This window comes from Microtus pennsylvanicus, chromosome 2, assembly GCF_037038515.1.
Source record: "Microtus pennsylvanicus isolate mMicPen1 chromosome 2, mMicPen1.hap1, whole genome shotgun sequence".
Taxonomy (NCBI): Eukaryota; Metazoa; Chordata; class Mammalia; order Rodentia; family Cricetidae; genus Microtus; species Microtus pennsylvanicus.
Window position 1 is genome coordinate 5,329,602 of NC_134580.1, and position 22,230 is coordinate 5,351,831.

General features: G+C 51.3%; 1 protein-coding gene across 1 annotated transcript; it reads right to left on the reverse strand.

The window, feature by feature from the left end:
- Nucleotides 1-316: 316 nt before the first annotated feature.
- Mb (myoglobin) lies at nucleotides 317-7,384 on the reverse strand. Its single transcript, XM_075959734.1, has 3 exons — nucleotides 7,206-7,384; nucleotides 2,020-2,242; nucleotides 317-918 (listed from the first exon to the last, which is right to left on the reverse strand). The coding sequence occupies exons 1-3, from the start codon at nucleotides 7,298-7,300 to the stop codon at nucleotides 775-777; spliced, it is 462 nt and encodes a 153-aa protein (XP_075815849.1). The 5' UTR covers nucleotides 7,301-7,384; the 3' UTR covers nucleotides 317-774.
- Nucleotides 7,385-22,230: the final 14,846 nt, after the last annotated feature.

Consider the following 22,230-nt stretch of genomic DNA (forward strand, 5'->3'; position numbering starts at 1 on the left):
CAGTGGCCTGGAAGGCAACAGGGACTCTGACCCCAGGACAGGGCCTGCAGCCAACAGTGGCAGCTGCTGACCTTCTGGCCATAAAGAGGACAGACAGCTGGGAGATACTACCCAAACACAGGAGGGGAGAAGAAACCCACGTCTCCGCTGTAGCCCGGTGTGTGCCTGCCATTGAGAGGTGACTGGCAAAAGGGGCTTGTCCAGCATCCTCTCTGTCTGCCTGCAATCCCAGAACACACCTTCCCGTTTCTTCCCAGGATGCTTGTGGGTGTTTCCCTTGCTAGACGGGCTAAAAGCACCATGCAGAGACAACAAATGAGGAGTTTCAGGGTGTTTTATTGAAACAAGGTGGGTCAGTGGGAACTTGAGTGGCAGGAGACGTCCAGATGCCTGTGGCCTCCATTTTACCCTCCACTCCTGCTAAGCAACCCTCCACCTCAACTGTCAGGGTCTGGCAGTCAGTGAGTTGGATTTGGGATCAAATGTGCCAGTGGGAAGAGGGATTTCCCTGAAACCAGAAGGAAGTGGGTTGGGACTTAGGTAACAGGAGGACTGAGCATGGCCTAACAGAACTGAGGAAGCAGAGGCCTCTTTGCACCTCCGGGTCCCAGGTGGTACCACCTGGAGCCCTGTCCCCAGGGGTGTGGGTGAGTTGCCTGGACGCCGTGCTGCGTTCTCCTCTCCTGCTCTCTGCTAACCTAGGACACTGCACACTCTACTTGCTACATGGCACTGGGTCCCAGCTTGGGGGGCCGGGCAGTGGGAGCAGGCTGCTTATCCCTGGAAGCCCAGCTCCTTGTACTTGGCGGCAATGTCATTCCGGAACAGCTCCAGGGCCTTCCCCAAGGCACCCTGAGCATCTGCTCCGAAGTCGGAATGTTTGCTCTTCAGAACGTCGATGATGACTTCTGAGATAAACTGCAAGGAGGGGACAAGAGGTTGCAAGTCCAGGGGCTGAGCCAGCCAGGAGCCGAGGGTGCCCACCCACTGCCCTCCTCTTTATTCCAGAGCCGTTTCCTGGGCCCTTATGATGTCCCAGGTGCCATTCTGTGCAATCATTGTGAGCCAACTCCTTTAAGCCCCCCTACCAATAGGAGGCAGGCACGACCACCATCCCTGCTTTGTAGATGGGGAAACTAAGGCAGAGAGGTGTGTCAGAGACTTCAGCTACATAGCACACCCTGAAATCACAGCCAGGAAGGGCACTTGAACCCAGGGGGTGTTACTTGAGCCCCCCCCCCCCCACTTCACCTCTGGAGCTCAGGATGCTTGCCCACCCAGCAGCCAGCCCATGAGAGCTCATACCAAGCAAGTGGTGGCATTTTACTGAGGAGATGACCAAGTGGCCTGGTCGAGGTCATGCAGCAGATTTACCAGCTGCTCATCATTTACAATAAGCTACGGTTGGTCCCAGGGACTGTGGACAGGCCCCTGATAGCTCAGGAGTGGGGTGCAACTCCTGTTTTGATCATTTCCACAAGGCCCTCATGTGCAAGTGACAAAGCAGACATGGGAGTGGGACACAGCAGAAGGAGGCACTGAGGGACACAGGGACACAAAGGAGCACAGGGCTCCTTTGTAAACACACCCCTGTTAAGTCTGCCCCACAACTCACAGATACAGCAAAGATAGTGGGGCTTGGGTCTGCAGAACCAAGCCCAGCATCAGGGAGTGGGGAGAGTCCTGTGCCTGACCCCGCTCTGCCCTGGGACTCCAGCTCCAAAATGGGGACTGAGAGGACCCCTGGGGACTCCTTGTCTGGCTTCTCTCCAGGTCACAGTACAACTGCTTGCTGGACCACCATGGAGTGGGGGCAGGCATGCATTGGAAAACAGAAGTACCCTTGGCTCCCAAGTGGGAATCCTGCCTCTGTGACTTGCATGAGCAGTCTGTGCCTCAGTTTCCCCATATGTCTAGTGGCTGCTTTAGTGGGAAGCAACCAGGCCACTCCCATAGAGCTACTGAGCTGGGGTTTAGATATATGCCTTCGGAGACTTGCCCTGCGCTGTGGCCACCTACCTCCAGGTACTTGACGGGGATCTTGTGCTTGGTGGCGTGTGACTGGGCCAGAGGCTGGATCTCTGCAGCATGCTGTCCCTTCTTTTTCAGGATGCCACCTAGGGCTGTGAGCACTGTGCAGCCATGCTTCTTCAGGTCCTCCGAGCCCTTCATATCATCCTCGGACTTCAGGTTCTTGAACTTTTCAAACTTATCCAGGGTCTCAGGGTGAGCCTTAAACAGCCTAAGGGACCAGGAGGGATGGAGTGAGACGGGTAGAGTCTGAAGGACTAGACTCCTGCTGTGTTTCTTCCCAGTTGTGGGGTGCACCACACCTCTCCCTGCTTCAGTATTCCCTATGGATGGAGGTGACATGACCTGATCTAACAGGTCAAACGCGTTTACCCATCGAGTGTCGGGCGCAGTGCATGCGGGATAAATGCCTGCTGTTCTGTTATCATCGGTACCCTCACCCTCTTCTTCTCCTGGTCACTGAGAGGGCAAGGGCAGTGACGTCTCTGCATCTTCACCCCATTTTCTCTGTTACCCAGAGAGTGGGGTGTGTTGGGGCTCAGCACCCGTATGTCAGCTCTATGCAGGGCTCACACCTACCCTTCCTTGTCTTCCACGTGCTTCGTATCCTATAGACAGGGACGGACTTTGAAATGGAAGGTCCCCAGCAGGATCTCAGGGCTGGTGTGCAGAGAAGCCAGGCAGCCGCTGGATCTGGGTGACTCAGAAGGCTACCCCGGTCTAGGACCTCTGGCCAGCTGTGACTGCCGTGAGACACCCCCTATCCCAGCGTAGACTTCAGAACCTCCCTCACTCCTTTTCTAAGGATGATGGCAAAGTGACCCACCAAAGGCCATAGCTGCTCCTGCCTGCCACCCTGGGAGCTCTGGCCTCTTCCAGTCGGGGACCCAAGCCCTGCTCTAGGAAGACGGTGAGGGCCGCAAGGACCACTGCCCTTCCCAGATGAGGCCAATCCCTGATCCACTTGGGGACAAATGAAACACCATCAAAGGCACTGGCCTGCCCTGGGTCACAACAAGTGGGCATCAGATCTCAAAACTGGAGCCTGACAGTAATAGAATTCTCATCCGGTCCCCCCTAGAGCCCCACCCTGACGTGTTTATCAGGGTGACCTTGGCTGCCCAGGCTCTGCGTTATCCTGATACCGTGTCTATGCGCACGTACGTTCCTCTTTGTGTATCAAGCCGTGTGGGAAGCACCTGGTCCCCATGGCCCCTGCCCAACAGTCCCATGGGGAGGGTCTCCTGTGACCAGGACACCAAGTTGCTTCAGCCAACCCAAGAGCTAGGTCTGGCTACTGAAGAGTCACTTCCCTCCACAGTCCCCCGAGTTTGTGGTCTGCTGATGCCCCAGCTCTTCTCTCGTGGTGCCCCATTTCCCCATGGGACCAATGGGGCCTGGGTGTGTGTGGGGGTGCTGGTGCTCCTCCCTGTTCCAGTCCCCCTTCCAGGCCTGCCAGTCTGGTTAGGACCACAGCGAGGGACGGGTGGTGGCTCCTGAGATTTGAGCGAGAGCACGAACGCCACCTGCGGTTTGCACAGAGGACACACTCGTGTAAAACACTACGGGTCTTACCTGCAAATTCACCCAATCCCCACAGTACACCTGAAGCAGAGTCTGCCATTGCATCAGGCCACAGAGGAGGAACTGAGGGGTTTAGTGCACAGCCAGCAGAGGGAGCCTGGGGGCTCTGCCTCTCAGTGCAGAACCCCTTCAGTGCAGGACAATAAGGGCGCGATGTCCCACAGCGGGGATAGTCCCACGTCCCTAGTGGATGGGTGCCTGATGCAGCCACCGGGGTATGTCTATGTCCCCCTTCCTCATCCGTGGTCATGCATTGCAGACAGGCCTTCCCACCACTCAAGCACTTCACTGTGTCAGTCATCAGCTCTGTTGACCACAGGGGCCCCTGATGTGCCCATTCCAGCTGCACAGACTCAGGAATGCCCAGGAATCACTACTTGCTCTTCAGGGAGGCAGCCATCACCACAGCACACCGCTAAGAGAGCCTGATGTTAGCAAGCATGTAGAAATGGAGGCACAGGAGGCCTGAACGTCCTGCAGGGCTTTCCCCCTTCACCTTCTGGGTGACCACTTGAGCCCTATCACAGTCACACAAAGGCATCCTGTTTGTAAACGGTAACATACGAACCCACGCCCTCCACACACCACACATGCTCGCAGAAGCACATACACACAGACGCACAAGTCTGTTCTTCATGTGTGTGGAGAGCCAGGCACACAAGCTGGTGCCATGACGATTGACGGGTCTGTCCCCAACCGTGGTTGTGTCCCAGCCGCACCCCGGGAGCCCATCCACAGCCGTGTGCGTCACTGACAGCTCGTCTCTGGCACCTTGTCCAGGGTCTCTGACTATTATTATCTAGCGACAATGATCCTTGAGTTCCTGCTGACAGATGGGTAGCCTGACACCCACCAGTGAGCCCAAGGTCATCAGGCTGGATGGGGCCCGAGGAGAGCAAGAACAGGAACTTGAGGCTTTAGGCTTTTAGAGATACTGCATTCTAGTTCTGGCTCTGTCCCAGAGTCCTGTGTGATGCCGAAATAGCCACTCATCCTTTCTGAGTCTTGGCTCATTGAATGCAAACCAATATGGTTGTTTAGGTGATTTCTAGAAGGCTTACCCCAGCCTCCCCATTCCCCAGCCCTAGGCAGAAGAGGACGAGGCTTGCTCACTTCGCAGGAGGAGAGGTACAGGCCCCATATAGTCACCTGGTTCTCTGACCCCTGAACTCCACAGGTGGAGTCCCTGTAGTGGCCCAGAGCCCATGCCCTTGAATTTCCTTGACTCTGGGGTTCCTTTCTTCATCCTGTTTCCAGGTGGCCAGGCTCAGAGGACAGGCTGGTCAGAGAAGGGAGGCTGCCTCTCTGTTGGCCTTTACACTGCCGCCCAATCAGAGCCCAGCCTAGGAGTACGTGGGGTGGTAGCTAGGAGGGTCACCAAGAGCATGGACTCCAGCCAAGTGGCATGGATTTGTATCCCATCCACATTCTTACTGCCTATGTGATTTGGGACAAGATGCCAAACCTCTCGGTTAGATATAATACATGAGCTCGTAAAGGTGTTCGTGACACAGGGGCTTGTCTGTGAGACTCCCTTCTCCTCTATGTCTCCAGCTTCACCACCACTATCACCACCTGGAGTCTTTCTTAGGGGCGCCATGGCACTGACACGGGCTGGTTCAGACTCTGTGAGTCGGTTCTGGCATTATGTGAGATGTTGCTTCCTTAGAAGTTTTTCCAAACCTTTCTTGGCTCCTAAATCCTTTCCCTAACAAAAATGACATCATAGGGGTTGGGGAGATGGCTCAGCAGGTAAGAGCACTTGTTGCTCTACCAGAGGAATGGGGTTCAGTTCCCATGTGTGGTGGCTCACAACCATCTGCAGTTCCAGGGATCCAGCGCCCTCTTCTGGCCTCCTTGGGCACTGCATGCATGTAGTGCACATCCAAACATGCAGGCAAAATACTCAAACCAAGTAAGAAAAATCTTAAAAGACCAAAAAAAAGAAGAAGAAGAAGAAGGAGAAGGAGAAGGAGAAGGAGAAGGAGAAGGAGAAGGAGAAGGAGAAGGAGAAGGAGAAGGAGAAGGAGAAGGAGAAGAAGAAGAAGAAGAAGAAGAAGAAGAAGAAGAAGAAGAAGAAAAATGCAGGTTTGAATGAACCAGAAAAGATCCAGACAGGAAGAGCTGAGGCTTTGGGGCAACCAGCCCCTTCCACCTGGAGCCCACAGCTCTGCTAGCGGCTGGATCTCCTAGTTCTAGAGCGCTGTGTTTTCCAGCTTAGGCCTGCTAGGGCACTTAGAGACATGACCTTGCTGAGGTCAGCAGACGAGGCTGGGGTTGGTATCTGGGACAGGCCAGGAGCCCAGTGTCCATGGGACACTTGCTACCCTGAGAGATGGCAATACTCCCTGGGAGGCCACCTTCTTGCACCCACAACCGGAGAAGGCTGGAATAGCTGGTGTGGCCCCGTGACCCAAGTCTGAGACATGACATGTACTGGGGGCTCTTCAGGGTCAGCAGCCCTGGGCATGATGTCCCACCTGGCCCTGGTTCCTGGCAGGCCTCCATTACTCCCCTGGGAAAGAAAGTATATCTCTCTGATTATACAATACCCCGAGTCTCCTTCAAAGCCCCAAGTCACTGCCCAGGGCCTGGCAGCCTTGGGATCTTGCAAGACTTTCTTCTACCTACTCTGGCCCCCAATAACCTGCTGTCCACAACAAAGGATAACAGAGACTCTGAGTCCCAGGGCAGTCTCAGAGAAGGGAAACAACTTGTCCAAGGTCACATAGGAAATCTGTGGCCTAGGATTGATGCTAACTTGGGGTAGGGGTTAGTCCAGTCAAATAGGCCTGTAGTCCCAGCACCGAAGCGGGGTGGGGGAGCAGTTGGAGAAGAAAGACAAGCAGGAAGAACCAGGGGTTCCAGCAGCTGCCCAGCCTCCTTCTAGTGTGGCTGCCCAAAGGGCTCTGACCTCAGATGACCTTGCCCCCAAGCTGAGGGGCTAGCAATGGACAGGGGCCGAGGGAGTATGCAAGACCATTGGGATCAGGAGGAAGACTCACCCTGGATCAAAAGTAGCAAGGAATTCATTTCCAAATTACAGCTTCAAGGACATTGTTGGGGCTGATAGCAACAGGGCCACCTCCTCCCAGAGCCAAAATATTGCTCATGAATATCCCACTGGGCTTCTGAGCCAGCCAAGCCCAGAGTCCAGGGAAGAGCCCCAGCCTCTGGGTGAGGCATGGCAAGTGAGGTCCCACGTACAAGCCTCAGCACCCTTCACTTGCCCAGACTCAGAATCTCGGGTTTTCTCGGCTTATCTAGGAGATCCTTGCAGTAGAAGGCAACCACTTGCTGCAAGCTTCCAGTTCTCACGAGTGGGCAAGCCCTCCCTCGGCTTTCATTATTCTGGCCATCTGCCATAATAAGCTTCTTCTCGGCGCTCAAGCTCATTCCAGCTGCTGACGTCAGTTGGGCTGGATGGGTCCCCTTTTCCTTTCCTCACTCCAGGCCCCAGCACTTAGAATCAAGTGAAATCTGAGCTCTTTATTGCAGCCAACTGGTCTACCCTGCCAACTTCCACCTTGCAGCCATACGCTGGTAATCTTAGGGGACAGGTGGCGGGATGGGGGGTCTCTCCCTCTTACCCGATGAGCACAGCCTGTCCATGGCCGGCAAGGTCAGCCTCCACCTTCCCCCAGGCATTCAGCACCAGCTGCCACTCCCCGTCACTGAGCCCCATGGCAGCTTCTGAAGAGGACCAGAGGAGTGAGCCGAAAGGAGTGAGTGTGGGCCGGCTGTCAGTTGTGGTTTGAGGCCACCTGGTCCTGGAGGGCTTTTATACCTTCCCGATGTTATTCTGGCCAGGATCACTGAGTACCACATGCTCCTCCTGCCTCCCTCCTCAACCCCCCAGGGGTCTAATCTCTGCCTTTCTCTGCCCTCACATGGGCAGCTATTTTGAGGCAAGTGCCATTGTGGGGAGCTAGGACAGCTTGGGGCAATAGGGGGTGGGGAACGGGGACCCGCCAGGCCACTGTCTGGGCTTGCACAAGCCCACGAAAGGGCACTGAAGCCACTGCCAGCAGCCACTGCCAGCAGCTGAAAGTTAATTCTCCCCGTCTGCTGCCCAAGGGGACTTGCCATGTTTCTAAGCTTGGGCACAGGCATCCAGCTGGCCCCCAGAAGTCTCCTATCACTTTCCGACTGCTTTTCTTTTTTACTACATGTGTGTGCGCGCACATGCATGTGTGTATGTGTGCCACAGCATGTTTGTAGAGGTCAGAAGACAACTTTCTTTCCTTTTAGAAAGACCCAAGGATCTTCAGATCCTTGGCCTTTGTGGCTAACCATTGTACTCACTAAGCCAACATGAAGCCCTCCGCTTACTTCCAGTCACCCCAAACTGAGCCGGAAGTGGTAAAAAGGAGCCACCGTGGGTCTGCAATTGCTGCTGAACCACAGACAAGTCTCTGAGTCTGGGTCCAGCTCTGGGCCTGCTCCCTGTTCCCTTTGGAAGGTTGTGCTACCATGCTCCATGAAGCCCTTAGCCCCTTGTCTTGCCTTGGGATCTCCTACCACTCAGCTCCCCTTGCTGCCTCATGTGGCATTTCCAGCAAGGTGGTAGCTGCCAGAGCTCCCAGATTCTGCCAGGCCCAGCCCCCCTTCTCTTTGCCTGGCTCTTGCAATTCTCCAAGAGTCCTCAGGGCAAACACCGACATGGGCCCCAGGATGAATAACACAGCTGGCATTTGATATTAGTGAGTCCAAACTCATGTTCTCAAAAGCCTTATTCAGGAGCTACGGAGGTGATGTTCAGTGGTTAAAGGTACTTGCCTCCAAGCCTGAGGATCTGAGTCCCATCCTCAAGACCCACATGGTGGAAGAAGAGAACAGACTCCTGCAAGCTGTCCTCTGAATTCTCTCTCTGTGTGTGCATATACAAAAAACAAATATAAAAATAAATTTTAAAATTTTGGGGGGGATTTTATGGGGTATCAGAGGGTCTGCTTCATTTATCTATGTATCTTTTGAGCCCCACACTGGTCGCTCTACCAAATTTGAGCTTGTTGAAGGAGCTGCAGGCTGCGTTCTGCCACCCAGCTCCCGCCACCGGCTAGCTTTACTCGAAATAACAACACACAAATTGTATTCATTTAAACACTGCCTGGCCCATTAGTTTCAGCCTCTTAACCCATTTCTAATAATCTGTGTAGCACCGAGGTGTGCTTACTGGGAAGATTCTAGCCTACGTCCATCCTGGGCCGGAGCTTCATCATGTCTGCTCGGGAGAGGGGAGCATGGCTTCTGAGCTCACTTCCTCTTCCTCCCAGCATTCTGTTCTGTTTACTCCACCCACCTATGTTCTAACCAATAAAATGGGCCAAGGCAGTTTCTTTATTAGCCAATGACCTTCCTCCATCATGAGCTGATGAAATACTGTTGAATAAAAGATAGATGGCTTTCTAAGGAAGACAGAGGCTGAGCAGAGTTCCCATCTATCTGTCCAGCTACCCATCCTTCAACCCATCCATTAGCCAGCCAGTCAGCAGGTGGCTATTATCCATCTATCCATCCATCCATCCATCTGTCCATTTATCCCCACACATCATTCACCAACCAATCATTACTCATCTATCAATCCATTCGTCATCCATCTTCATCCATTATCCGTCCATCTACCCATAATTTATCCATTATTATCATCCACCCATCCACTATCCATCCTTCATCCATGTTCCACCCATCAATTATCCATTATCTCTCTGTCTGTCTGTGTAGTAATAGGGAGCGGCGGCAGGGCTGCGTCCCCAAACACCCCAGCCGCCTCTCCTGACCGGCTAGCTTATGCCCCAAATAATTACACGGACACTGTATTCTTTTAAACACTGCTCTGGCCCATTTCTAATCATCTGTGTAGCGCCCCTAGGTGCGCTTACCGGGAAGATTCTAGCCTAAGTCCATCCTGGGTTGGAGCTTCATAGCGTGCGTCTTCCCTGGAGCAGGTAGCATGGCGTCTCTCTCTAGATTCTAGCCTAAGTCCATCCTGGGTCGGAGCTGGGGCATGGTGTGCGTCTTCCCTGGAGCAGGCAGCATGGCGTCTCTCCTGCGTCTGCTCCGGAGAGCGGAGCTGTGGAGTCTGACCTCACTTCCTCTTCCTCCCGGCATTCTGCTCTGTTTACTCCACCCACCTAAGGGTGGGCCTATCCAATGGGCCTAGCAGTTTCTTTATTGCTTAACCAAGGAAATCAACAGATTGATATATGACACTCCCCCATCATGTCTGTCTATCTATATCTATCCATCCATCATCCATCAGCCCTCATCCCTTCATGTCCCCTTCCTCCATCTACCCATCCGTCACTTACCTACCATCTAGCCAACAGTCACAGAATACACACGGTATGGCAGTCACTCTGTCACATGCTGACCAAACAAAATCAAGCACATCCTGTGGCCAAGAAATTCACAGCACTCCCAAGGAGGCTGCTCAGTGCTGTGATGGAGGTCCCAGGAACATTTTTGTTTGTTTAGGATTGTGGTAGTTTGAATGTCATTGGCCCCCATAAGCTCATAGAGAGTGGCACTATTAGGAGATGTGGTCTTGTTGAAGGAAGTGTGTCACTTTGGGGGCGGGCTTTGGGGTCTCTTGCTTAAGCCTCATTTGGTGTCCCAATCCACTGTTACCTTCTGATCAAGATATATCCAGCGTCACGTCTGCCTGCATGCTGCCATGCTCCCTGTCGTGATGATAATGGACTAACCCTCTGAAACTATAAGCCACCACTTCAATTAAATGTTTTCCTTTGAAAGAGTTGCCACGGTCATGGTGTCTCTTCACACCAATAGAAGCCCTAACAAAGATGAGGGTGTTCCAGTTTTTGTATTGTTTTGATTGAGACAGGATCTCACTGCGCAAACCTGACTGGCTCAGAACTTGATATGTAGCCCAAGATGGCCTCAAACTCACAACCGTTTGCCTTCATCTGTCTCCCAAATGCTTGAACTAGACCCAGTGGCTTTTCAGGTTTTAAAGTGTCTCCCTGGTTACCATTCAACCACCAAATGAGGACGGGGGCACTGTCTAGCTCAGAAAGAAGAGGCCACATACATCTGACAATGCTGGGTCTTCTCTGGGTATGTCAAGAGTGGCTGCCCAATCCACCCACTGAGACAAGGGGGCTGATCTAGTGGGAGCTCACCAAGGCCAGCTGGACTGTGACTGAAAAAGCATGGGATAAAACCGGACTCTCTGAACATGGCGAACAATGAGGGCTGATGAGAAGCCAAGGACATTGGCACTGGGCTTTGACCCTACTTCATGTTCTGGCTTTGTGGGAGCCTACCCAGTCTGGTTGTTCACCTTCCTAGACATGGACGGAGTGGTGCAGACCTTGGTCTTTCCACAGGGCAGAGAAACCTGACTGCTCTATGGACTGGAGAGGGAGGGGGAGAGGAGTTTGGGGGAGGGGGAGAGGGGTGGGAGGAGGGGGAGGGAAAGGGGAGGCTGGGAGGAAGCGGATACTTTTTTTCTTTTTCTCAATAAAAAAAAAAAAGAGAGAAATAGAGCCCAGCACACACTCCAAAAAAAAAAAAGAGTGGCTGCCCAACCTCCATGGTACTTCAGAGCGGTGGCTCTCAATGTGTGGCTCACGACCCCCACAGAACCAAATGACAGCAGACAGATATCCTGCATAACGGATATTTATATTACAATTCATAACGGAAACAAAATTATAGTTATGAAGGAGCAATGAAAATCACTTTATGGTTGGGGGTCACCACAACATAAGGAACTGTGTTAAAGGGACGCAGCATTCAGGAGGGTGAGAACCACTGCCTCAGGGAACCTGTTCTAGTGAGACCTGCTGAGCTGGGAAAGGGGAGCCACGTTCTGGGAGCATACGATTGATCCCCTCAAACCAACCACTGGCTGCAGATGGTGGGGTCAGGGATGATACCCGACTCAGGGCCGTCAATAACAGGACTCAACCTGATCAGCTGGGGCTGTTAACTCTGCAGCAGTCAGATCTCCCCTCAGACTGTGGCTAGAGGCAGACAGGCAGGGGGAAACACAACAGGAGAAGTGTGAAACTCTGTCCCGCCCTGGGGAAGAATGCCAGAACAGAGGGCTCTTGGCCGCCCTGGTTCCTACACCCTCTCGCAGGTCAATTCCCATGAGTCCTCACTTCCAGAGTCCTGCCCCAGCTGGGTTCTGAGCCGCAGGATGGAGGTGTGAAGTCGGCGAAAATGAAGAGCCAGGCGACTGGTTGCCTTTCAGACAGATGGCCCCGAATGGCTCGAGCTGTCTCTGTTTACACACGTTCCAATGCATCCATGCATGGGCAGCTTCAATTCATTTCTCCTCGTTAGCCATGTTCCCAGAGTCATTAACATTTATCCAGTTTAGTTCCTTTTTCTCTTCCCTGCTCCCTTGACGTCACTAACTGACCTTTACCCTGTATCTAAGCATTAATTTTATATTGTAAGCAAAATGATTATAACTAGCCAGGCACACCTTAGTACTGTGCCCAGGTTGGCAGCAAGCATGGTTAGAGAAATGGGAGCTACTCGGACCCTCTGGTTAGTCTTTAATGGTAGGATGCCTGGATATCTGTGTAGTCAGCTGAGAGCAGGAATCCATACCTAGAACATTGTCTACAGGTGTAAGAAAATTTCTAAGTGGCCTGCGTATCACCTTTGTGTGAGCAGCACTTGAATCCTGTTCTTTAGACAGTCTCTGAATGACAGTGATTATAATGCCTGACTCTTAGTTCTTGGGCCCAAGTTTGTATTCTTCCTGAAGTTCCTACCTGTTCCTTTACTCCCAAGGGGCTAGGAGCTCTAGATTGATATTTTGGCACTGAAATAAACGAAATAAATTTATGCCCTGGCACCTGACAGATGTCTGACCTTTCACATCCTTTATCTTTTCCTTATATGTCCTTACAAGTTTTTAATTGTCATCTTTTAAGAAATCGTCTCCTACCTGGGTGGTGGTGGTAAACGCCCTAAATCCTAGCACTCAGGAGCAGAGGCGGGCAGATCTCTGTGTTTGAGGCCAGCCTGGACAGTCAGGGCTACACAGAGAAACCCTGTCTCAAAAAACAAAAAACAAACAAACAAACAAACAAAAAAAAGGAAAGAAACTTTAACTACAAAGGCCGCCGGGGCGACCAGATGAACTGGTTTTTCTGGTAGACTGCAAAAAGGCTTAATTTCCTTGAAGAAACTTTAGAAGAATTATCAGTTTTTGTTCCCAGTAAACTCAACCTCAGCCACAATCACAACTGACAAACTAAGAATCATCATAGAAATAGGCACAACGGAAGTTAGAGCGGCCCGAGGCTCAGGAGCTTCCAGAGTTCTGGGCAGGAGCATCACCTCCATAGTCCTGGGCAGGAGCGGCACCCCTGCGGGTCCTGGGCAGGTGGGTGGGATTCTCCAAGGGGCCTGCATAACAAGCTCCATATTCCCAGAGGTGACAGCATGGTTTCCGCCGGTTCCTTCTGCAACAGCAGCCACTGTAGGGAGTGAAAGGCAAGAACCATTCTTGCTCATGCCTGCTGCCTGCCTAGGCTGCGGGCCACCAGGGCCCAAGCTGCTGAAGCAGGTTCAAAGGCACCGGCTCCAGAGTGAAAGTCCATGTGTCATTTATCTGTCTCTGTGTTCCTTCTCTGTCCCTGGCCTAGTCAGTGCTGGCCTTAGAGGAACTGACCCTCTTCCACTTCTTACCCCTCTGCATCTCTGAGGGGATGAGTTCTGGGTCAGGAGGAAAAGGCAGAAGGAAAGAGGCCAATTGTCCCAGGCTGGCCAGACCACCTAGGCCATCCCAGGCTGGCCAGACCACCTAGGCCACATGCTCACCTCCTTGACATGCCTGCTAGAACCAGCAGCTAGGTCCTTCCTTCCATCAGTGGAACACTGTGAGGGACTCACACTTTGTTGTGTGTCCCTGAGGAGCAGCCTCCAGGGATTAGCCTACCAGGGCTCATTGGTGCAGTACTACCCAGCTCTGCTCTGTCTCTAGCTCCCCAGAGTTGTCTGGTGGTAGCCCCGGTAGTTAAACCGTCATCAGTACCTCAGTGGTGCTGAGGTATTTAACTGGAAGCTGTCTCTGGTTTGGCAGGTGTCTCATGAGCCAGCCTGCTCGGGGAAGCCTATGGCTCTGAAGTAGATGAATTTTTTAAAGCTTTACCGTTAAGCTTTTGGGGAAGCATGCTGTCTTTGTTAGGGTTTCTGTTGGTGCGAGGAAAAGCCATGACTGAAAAGCAAGGTGGGGAGGAAAGGGTTTATTAGGCTTACACTTCAGTATTACACAGTTCTTCACTGAAGGAAGTCAGGACAGGAACTACAGGGCAGGAACCCAGAGGCAGGAGCTGATGTAGAGACCATGGAGGGGAGCTGCTTCTCCTGGCTTGCTCAGTTCTCCTTCTTATAGAACCCAGGGCCAACAACCCAGGACGGCACCACCCACCATGGGCTGGGCCCTCACCCATTGATCACTGAATGGCAGAAAATGCCTTACAGCTGGATCTCATCGAGGCTTTTCCTCAGCCGGAGCTCCAGCTTGTGTCAAGTTGACACATAATATCAGTCAGTACAATGTTCAACTGTGTGTACTTACACATTGCCACAACAAGTCCGCCTCTTGGTGGCTATGGATATCCAGAGCCAGCCCCTCTGTTTGATGCCTGCTAGTCTGTGACAGCTGTACCCTGGCCAGGCTGGGAGGCTGCAGACCCACCGTAAGGAGGCCAGGATACCTTGGTGTGCAAAGCTCCCGACAGCCTGATTTCTACACACTCTTGTCAGACGTGTGCACACGCGTGTTTGCTAGACGCCCGTGGGACAAGCTGAACTACCAGTCAGCCCACTCTCCACCTGTTCCAGAGTGTTTGCAACCCCAATGGTGAGGCCAGTAAAACCCATCTCAAGCCTTTGGAATCTTGAGTCTCAAGATCCATGGACGAAAGTTCTTGGTACACAGGAACTTTTCTTTTGGTTTCTAGATTCCAGGCATAGACATCTGGGATGGAGAGATCTAGAATGACAGCGCCATGGTGTCTAGGCGCTAAAGAGACTGTTTAAAGTGCACCATCCAGGTTCTCACTCAATGTCACCATCTGCTGCTCAAAGGCTTCTAGGGTCAGTGAACACTACCCAGAGATACAGGAACACTTTCTGTTGACCCCGAAGACACCTGCATGCTACTCACTCTCTTGCTTGGACTCTGCTTGCTTCTGGGCTGTAGAGGGCCTGCAGGGTCTCACACAGCAAGGGGAGGGGCTGGGGCTAAAAACTCATCTAACTTTTTTTTTTTTGTCCAGACCACACCTTCCAAGGATTCTGAGCACCACACCAGACAAGGGCAGCCAGATCCTCAGTCTGGGATAGAAGACTGGCTTCCATGTTCAATCTGCCAGTGCCCACTGGGCAGTTACATACCTTGGCAGCTGCAAACCTGGCCTTACTCAAGGCCCTAAACTTCTCTAGTTACCTGGGAATTTGATAGCCCTTGGGCAACTGACAAGCTTCTCTTGCAAGGGCGAGAGATGGCTCCTTCAGACTCTCCTGGGACTTAGGACACAGACAGGCGAGGGTGTGTGTGAGCACTCTGGCTCCTGAAACCTGGGCCCCCTCCCTCTTTCCTCCTTGATCTGGGCAGGGCTTATGCCTGAGTTCTCCCTCCCTCAGCTCAGACACATCCCTGGTCAAGCCTTCATTCTGGCTGTCACAGGCCAGGACACAGGTACAACAACCTGATGTTGGCAGGACTGGGACACCCTGACGGGGTGGGGGACCCACAGGCTCTCTTCGGATCTCTCATCAGCTCACCACCACGGTTGAGGCTGTCCCTCCCAGTCATTGTCATACTGGCCGTGCCAACCTTTTCCCAGATAGCCTCTGGAGCCTGAGCCAGTGACCAAGACTAAGAGCAAAGGAGGCGGCACACAGAGTCCAGGAGACACACGGAGCTAAAAATACAGTTTACACACAGGCTTCTCCTTCCCCGAAGGCCCTTAGGAGCTTGTTGGAGAGGCTGGCAGGGACACAGGATCTGCTTGTTCCGGTCAACAGGTGTGGCCCAGGGCACCAGCCTTCTTCCCTCGTACCCTCTACCGTTCCCCCAAACCTGTCACCTGAATGATCCAGGCCCCCTCCACAGTCCCTCATCCCAGGGCTTGCCCATTCATCTGCTTCCCTGGTCACACCCTGCCTTCACCTTCCAGGCTCCAATGCAGGCTTAGACCTCTTACCTCTCTGTTTTGGGGTGCAGCCAATCTAGACTAGCAGAACCCCATTTTTACTCTGCGAGTACACCAGAGCCAGGAGTATAGACTCAGGAGTGCAAAACACAGCTCTTGCTCCAGAAGAAGTTGGACCATTGTCAACTGAGCCAAACAAAGCTGAACAGTATTGGGAATGGGTTCATGTCCACACATCCACATACGCATGTATGGCATACACACACACACACATAGGTAGGTGTGACACTATTCACCGTGGAATGGCTATGTGAAGCGTTTGTTTCCTTGCTTGTTTTTGAGACAGGGTTTCATGTAGCCCAGGCTAGCATTGGTCTCCTCATTCTCCTGACTCTACCTACCAAACACTGAATTACACACATCCACTACTACACACATGTCCTACATGAACTCTTTATAGTCAGACAACAAACTAAAAATAATAAATTAAGGCACTTAGCAAACACATTGGTGAGGGTGGCCAGCAAGGCATGTTCTGGGTAATCCTTGATGATTTCAAAGGCTAGCTGAAGACATTCTTAGGTGTGGGGGTTTGGGGAGCTGGCGGTTTCACTTGGTAGTAGGAATATGTTATGCTCAGATAGAGGGGTGGGTGATAAATGGCTAAGAATATGGAAGATAGCCCAAGGTAAGGCTGGCCTTGGATCTGCAACACTCCAACTCTCCATAAGCACAGGGCTCTAAGCAGTCAGACTGCAGGATCTTCCATCTAGACACGACCTTACACAGCGAATCTTCCTTCACACACAGACTCCACAAACACACCACACTTGCTGTACACCCTGGCTGCCCCCTCCCTCCTCCCAGAGCCCTTCCTTTGGGGCAAACACTTTTAGAGTCCCCAGTCTCACACCTGAAGAAACAGAGGCACAGGAAGGTCAGGAACTTTATTCAAAGTCCCAGAACTACAGGTCCGCAAGCATGTCAGAGCCCAGGGCATCGGCGTCCACATCCGGACTTTCAGGCTCAGCGGTGGTCTGATTTAGTTCTCTTCGCCTCATCTCCCTCAGCACTAATAAGAACCAGGCCTGGGCGTTCTGAACACTTATTCTGGTGTATGGATTCCATCCAGGGTCCCGGGGCCAGAGAGAAAAGGTCTTTCCTAGTGGTTGGCAATGGGCGTGCCTTCTGCCATCTAGTGGCAACAAGAAGAAATGCCATTGCCGTGCATGCTTGAGATTCTGTGTTCACCACCCCTGGCTGGGAATGCATTCCACCGTGGTTAAAAGATGAGTCACACACACTCCTGGCTCTCAGGGTCTCAGAGTCAAATTCTTGTGAGGCAGATATCGTGGCAGAAACCATGGGAGGGCCGGCAGGCTGTGCCCAGCTTGTGGGCAGAGCGACAGTTCTCTCAGATGTTTGAGAACAGGAGGGAGCGTGGGTACTGAGGGAGGTTAGCCCGGGTGGAAGAACCTGGTGGCAGGCGCGGACTTGAGGGTGCAGAACTTGTGTGAAGCTCTCGGGGCTGCGGAGAGAAACGTGCTCCCTGGGCTTCCCAATGTGGTGGAGGAAACGTCGCTTTAGCGTGTGTGTGTGAGCAGCTATGAGGGCAGCTCAGCTGGGCTGTGACACTCTGGAGTCACATGGCTGGCTGGTTTCGGTGTTGTTCTAAGACATTTCTGCCACGAAGAGAAAGAGCGACCACTTAATTTCTTCCACCATCTGTAAAATGAGAATTTTAAAAGGTGTTCATTCTCAAGTGCCATCATGAATAGTGTATTGTATGTGCACGTCTATGTGAATATTTCTGTGTGTATGTCTCTGTGTGTCTGTGTGTGTCTCTGTGTGTATGTCTCTGTGTGTCTGTGTCTGTGTGTTTGTCTATGTATGTCTGTGTCTCTGTGTGTCTGTGTCTCTGTGTGTTTGTCTATGTGTGTCTGTGTCTCTGTGTGTATGTCTCTGTGTGTCTGTGTCTGTGTGTTTGTCTCTGTGTGTCTGTGTCTCTGTGTGTTTGTCTATGTATGTCTGTGTCTCTGTGTATGTCTATGTGTGTCTGTGTGTTTGTCTCTGTGTGTCTGTGTCTCTGTGTGTTTGTCTCTGTGTGTCTGTGTCTCTGTGTGTTTGTCTCTGTGTGTTTGTGTCTCTGTGTGTCTGTGTCTCTGTGTGTCTGTGTCTGTGTGTTTGTCTCTGTGTCTCTGTGTGTCTGTGTCTCTGTGTGTTTGTTTATGTGTGTCTCTGTGTGTCTGTGTCTCTGTGTGTCTGTGTCTCTGTGTGTCTGTGTCTCTGTGTGTTTGTTTATGTGTGTCTCTGTGTGTCTGTGTCTCTGTGTGTCTGTGTCTCTGTGTGTCTGTGTCTCTGTGTGTTTGTTTATGTGTGTCTCTGTGTGTCTGTGTCTCTGTGTGTCTGTGTCTCTGTGTGTCTGTGTCTCTGTGTGTCTGTGTCTCTTTGTGTATGTCTATGTGTGTCTGTGTCTCTGTGTGTTTGTCTCTGTGTGTCTGTGTCTCTGTGTGTTTGTCTCTGTGTGTTTGTGTCTCTGTGTGTTTGTCTCTGTGTGTTTGTCTCTGTGTGTCTGTGTCTCTGTGTGTCTGTGTCTGTGTGTTTGTCTCTGTGTCTCTGTGTGTCTGTGTCTCTGTGTGTTTGTTTATGTGTGTCTGTGTCTGTGTGTCTCTGTGTGTCTGTGTCTCTGTGTGTTTGTCTATGTGTGTCTGTGTGTCTGTGTGTCTGTGTGTTTGTCTCTGTGTGTCTGTGTCTCTGTGTGTGTGTCTCTGTGTGTCTGTGTCTCTGTGTGTTTGTCTCTGTGTGTCTGTGTCTGTGTGTCTGTGTCTCTGTGTGTGTGTCTCTGTGTGTCTGTGTCTCTGTGTGTCTGTGTCTCTGTGTGTTTGTCTCTGTGTGTCTGTGTCTCTGTGTGTCTGTGTCTCTGTGTGTCTGTGTCTCTGTGTGTTTGTCTATGTGTGTCTGTGTGTCTGTGTGTCTGTGTCTCTGTGTGTTTGTCTCTGTGTGTCTGTGTCTCTGTGTGTGTGTCTCTGTGTGTCTGTGTCTCTGTGTGTTTGTCTCTGTGTGTCTGTGTCTCTGTGTGTCTGTGTCTCTGTGTGTTTGTCTCTGTGTGTCTGTGTCTCTGTGTGTATGTCTCTGTGTGTCTGTGTCTCTTTGTGTTTGTCTATGTGTGTGTGTCTCTGTGTGTTTGTCTCTGTGTGTCTGTGTCTCTGTGTGTTTGTCTCTGTGTGTCTGTCTCTGTGTGTCTGTGTCTCTGTGTGTTTGTCTCTGTGTGTCTGTGTCTGTGTGTCTGTGTCTCTGTGTGTGTGTCTCTGTGTGTCTGTGTCTCTGTGTGTCTGTGTCTCTGTGTGTTTGTCTCTGTGTGTCTGTGTCTCTGTGTGTCTGTGTCTCTGTGTGTCTGTGTCTCTGTGTGTTTGTCTATGTGTGTCTGTGTGTCTGTGTGTCTGTGTCTCTGTGTGTTTGTCTCTGTGTGTCTGTGTCTCTGTGTGTGTGTCTCTGTGTGTCTGTGTCTCTGTGTGTTTGTCTCTGTGTGTCTGTGTCTCTGTGTGTCTGTGTCTCTGTGTGTTTGTCTCTGTGTGTCTGTGTCTCTGTGTGTATGTCTCTGTGTGTCTGTGTCTCTTTGTGTTTGTCTATGTGTGTGTGTCTCTGTGTGTTTGTCTCTGTGTGTCTGTGTCTCTGTGTGTTTGTCTCTGTGTGTCTGTGTCTCTGTGTGTTTGTCTCTGTGTGTCTGTGTCTCTGTGTGTTTGTCTCTGTGTGTCTGTGTCTCTGTGTGTTTGTCTCTGTGTGTCTGTGTCTCTGTGTGTTTGTCTCTGTGTGTCTGTGTCTCTTTGTGTTTGTTTATGTGTGTCTGTGTCTCTGGGCTCAGCAGACACCTTCCCCACTTGTCCTAGGGTCATTTTTTTTTCTGGATAACATCTAAAATGGCTCAATAAACCCTTCTATTTCAGATATCTTTTTGAAATGTTTTAGCTCACATAATCCCAGCACAAAGACTAAAGCTAGATCTGGGTTGGTGGGTTAGGACAGAGCTTGGGTGTGGGTGACACCAAATTCCAAATAATAGGGTGTCATAAGAGTCTATTCATTTCTCTTTCATTTGGAAGTGCATTGAGAAAAACACCTACTGGGTTCTGTGTGTGTGCGCTTGTGTGTGTGTGTGTCTGTGCTTGTGTATGTGTGTGTCTGCACATGCGTGTGTGCGCTTGTGTGTGTCTGCGCATGCGTGTGCACTTGCGTGTGTGCTTGTGTGTGTGTGTCTGCGCATGTGTGTGCACTTGCGTGTGTGCGTGTGCTTATGTGTGTGTGTCTGTGCATGCGTGTGTGCGTGTGCTTGTGTGTGTGTGTCTGCACATGCGTGTGTGCGCTTGTGTGTCTGCGCATGTGTGTGCACTTGCGTGTGTGCGTGTGCTTGTGTGTGTGTGCATGCGTGTGCTTGTGCACTTGTGTGTATGTCTGCGCATGCGTGTGTGCTCATCCACTCACCTGAACACAGAGGCTGGAGAAGGATGCCAGAAGTCTGCTCTATGACCCCCACCTATTTCTCGGCAGCTGAGTCTCTCTCACTGTCTCCACCTCCACAACGCTGGGTTATAGGTTACCCTTATAGTCACATCTGGCTTTTCCTGTGGGTGCTGGGCATTTTAACTCAGAGTCTAATACCTGTACAGCAAGAGCTCTTAACCAGTGGGCCATCTTCCCAGCCCTAAAGGATTGTTTTAAAATAAATTTCTTTACGACTTGTCTTCATTAAATGCTTGGTTTGTTTAGCTAGTTTATTTTTTGCCTTTTAATTTTTAAAACATGTTTTTAATTGTAATAGCATTTCATAATTTTCCTCCCCCAGCCCTCTAGAAACCCTCCCACGCTCCCCACTCTCAAGTTGAGAGCTTTTTTTTCTTTTATTATCGTTGTTGCCTACATATACATGTGTGCGTGCGTGTGTGTGTGTGTATGCACAGGTGTATGTGAACATTACCTGCCGAGTCTGTTTATGTTGGTGGTGTGTGTGTGTGTGTGTGTGTGTGTATGCACAGGTGTATGTGAACATTACCTGCCGAGTCTGTTTATGTTGGTGGTGTGTGTGGTTTCAAGGCCTGCTCTTGAGACAGGCTAACTCTCTATCTCTCGGCAGCCATTATGTGCCTGCAGCTCTTTGTGGGGGCTGGGACCCTGAAAAAATGTTTCCAGTGATATGGCCATCATCCTGATCTTGTATATGTAGCATTTCTCATAGAGACTGTTTTGCAGCAGACTTCTGGTCCTCTGTGATGTTCCCCGAGACATAGCTATGATGTACCTGTATCTTCTGGGGCTGGCTTCCCACAATCGGTTGGCCTCTGGATCGTGATCAGTTGTGGTTTTCTGTGATGGTCTTCATGTGCTGTAGAGAGAGGCTTCCTTGATGAGAGGTAGGAGCGACACTTATCTGTGGGCATAAGGGTAAGATAGAGGATGTAGAACTGGGCAGTGGTGGTGCGCGCCTTTAATCCCAGCACTAGGGAGGCAGAGGCAGGAGGATCTCTGGGTTCAAGGCCAGCCTGGTCTGTGGAGCAAGTTCTAGGGTTCCCGGTGCTACAAAGAAAAATTCTTTCTTGAAAAACAAACAACAAAACAAAACAAGAAAGCTTTGGAATGCAGAGAGGAGTTATGCTGGTCTAGCGAAATGGTGATAGCGGCTTCTCTTCTAATGTCCACGGCCTCAGTAGCTCCAGGAAAACCAGCATGATTCCCCTCCTGTTGACCGGGCCTTACGTCCAAATAGGGGATTAATATCCAGGGTATGCAAAGGCCTCAAAAACATAGAGACAAGGAAACAAGTGACATTAAAAATGGGCTAGGGATCGAAACAGAGAGTCCTCAATAGAAGAAATAAAAATGGCCACGAAATACCTCAAAATGTGTTCATCATCCTCAGCAATTAGAGAAATACAAACTGAAACAGCTGTGAGATTTCATCTCGCTCCATTCATAAGGCCTAAGCTCAGCCAAACAGCCAGCTGCAAACGCTGGCGACATTGTGGAGAAAGAGGCGCTTTCAGTCACCGTGGGCAGAATGTACATCTGTGCGTCGCTCTGGAAACCAGTGTGGAGAATCTTCAAAAAGTAAAACTAAACCCGCCATACGGCCCAGGGGTAGAACTCCCTGGCACGCATCCAAAGGGAGACATCCTACGCCACAGGTACTTGCTCAGCCGTGTTCACCGCCTCCCTATTTACAACAGTCAGGAAATGGAAAAGTAAAAAAACGAGGAAAACCTAACTGCCCTTCAACACATCCATGGATAACGGAAATGTGACAATAAACACAGTGGAATATTGTTCGGCTGTAAAGAGAAACGAACCGTGAAATTTTCAGCTAAATGGATGGCAGTAGAAAGGATCATCCTGAGGAGATAACCCTGACCCAGAGAGCGAATGCCGCGTGTTCTCTGTCTTTTGCGGTTCGCAGCCCCAAACCTGCAGGAGT

What these genes read in the sequence shown, in the direction of transcription:
- Mb (XM_075959734.1), bottom strand. Translation starts at nt 7,300, where the DNA reads ATGGGGCTCAGTGACGGGGAGTGGCAGCTGGTGCTGAATGCCTGGGGG. An exon ending in GGACAGGCTGTGCTCATCGG is followed by an intron (nt 2,243 to 7,205) that starts GTAAGAGGGAGA and finishes CTGGTCCCTTAG; the next exon opens with GCTGTTTAAGGCTCACCCTG. An exon ending in TCCCCGTCAAGTACCTGGAG is followed by an intron (nt 919 to 2,019) that starts GTAGGTGGCCAC and finishes CCCTCCTTGCAG; the next exon opens with TTTATCTCAGAAGTCATCAT.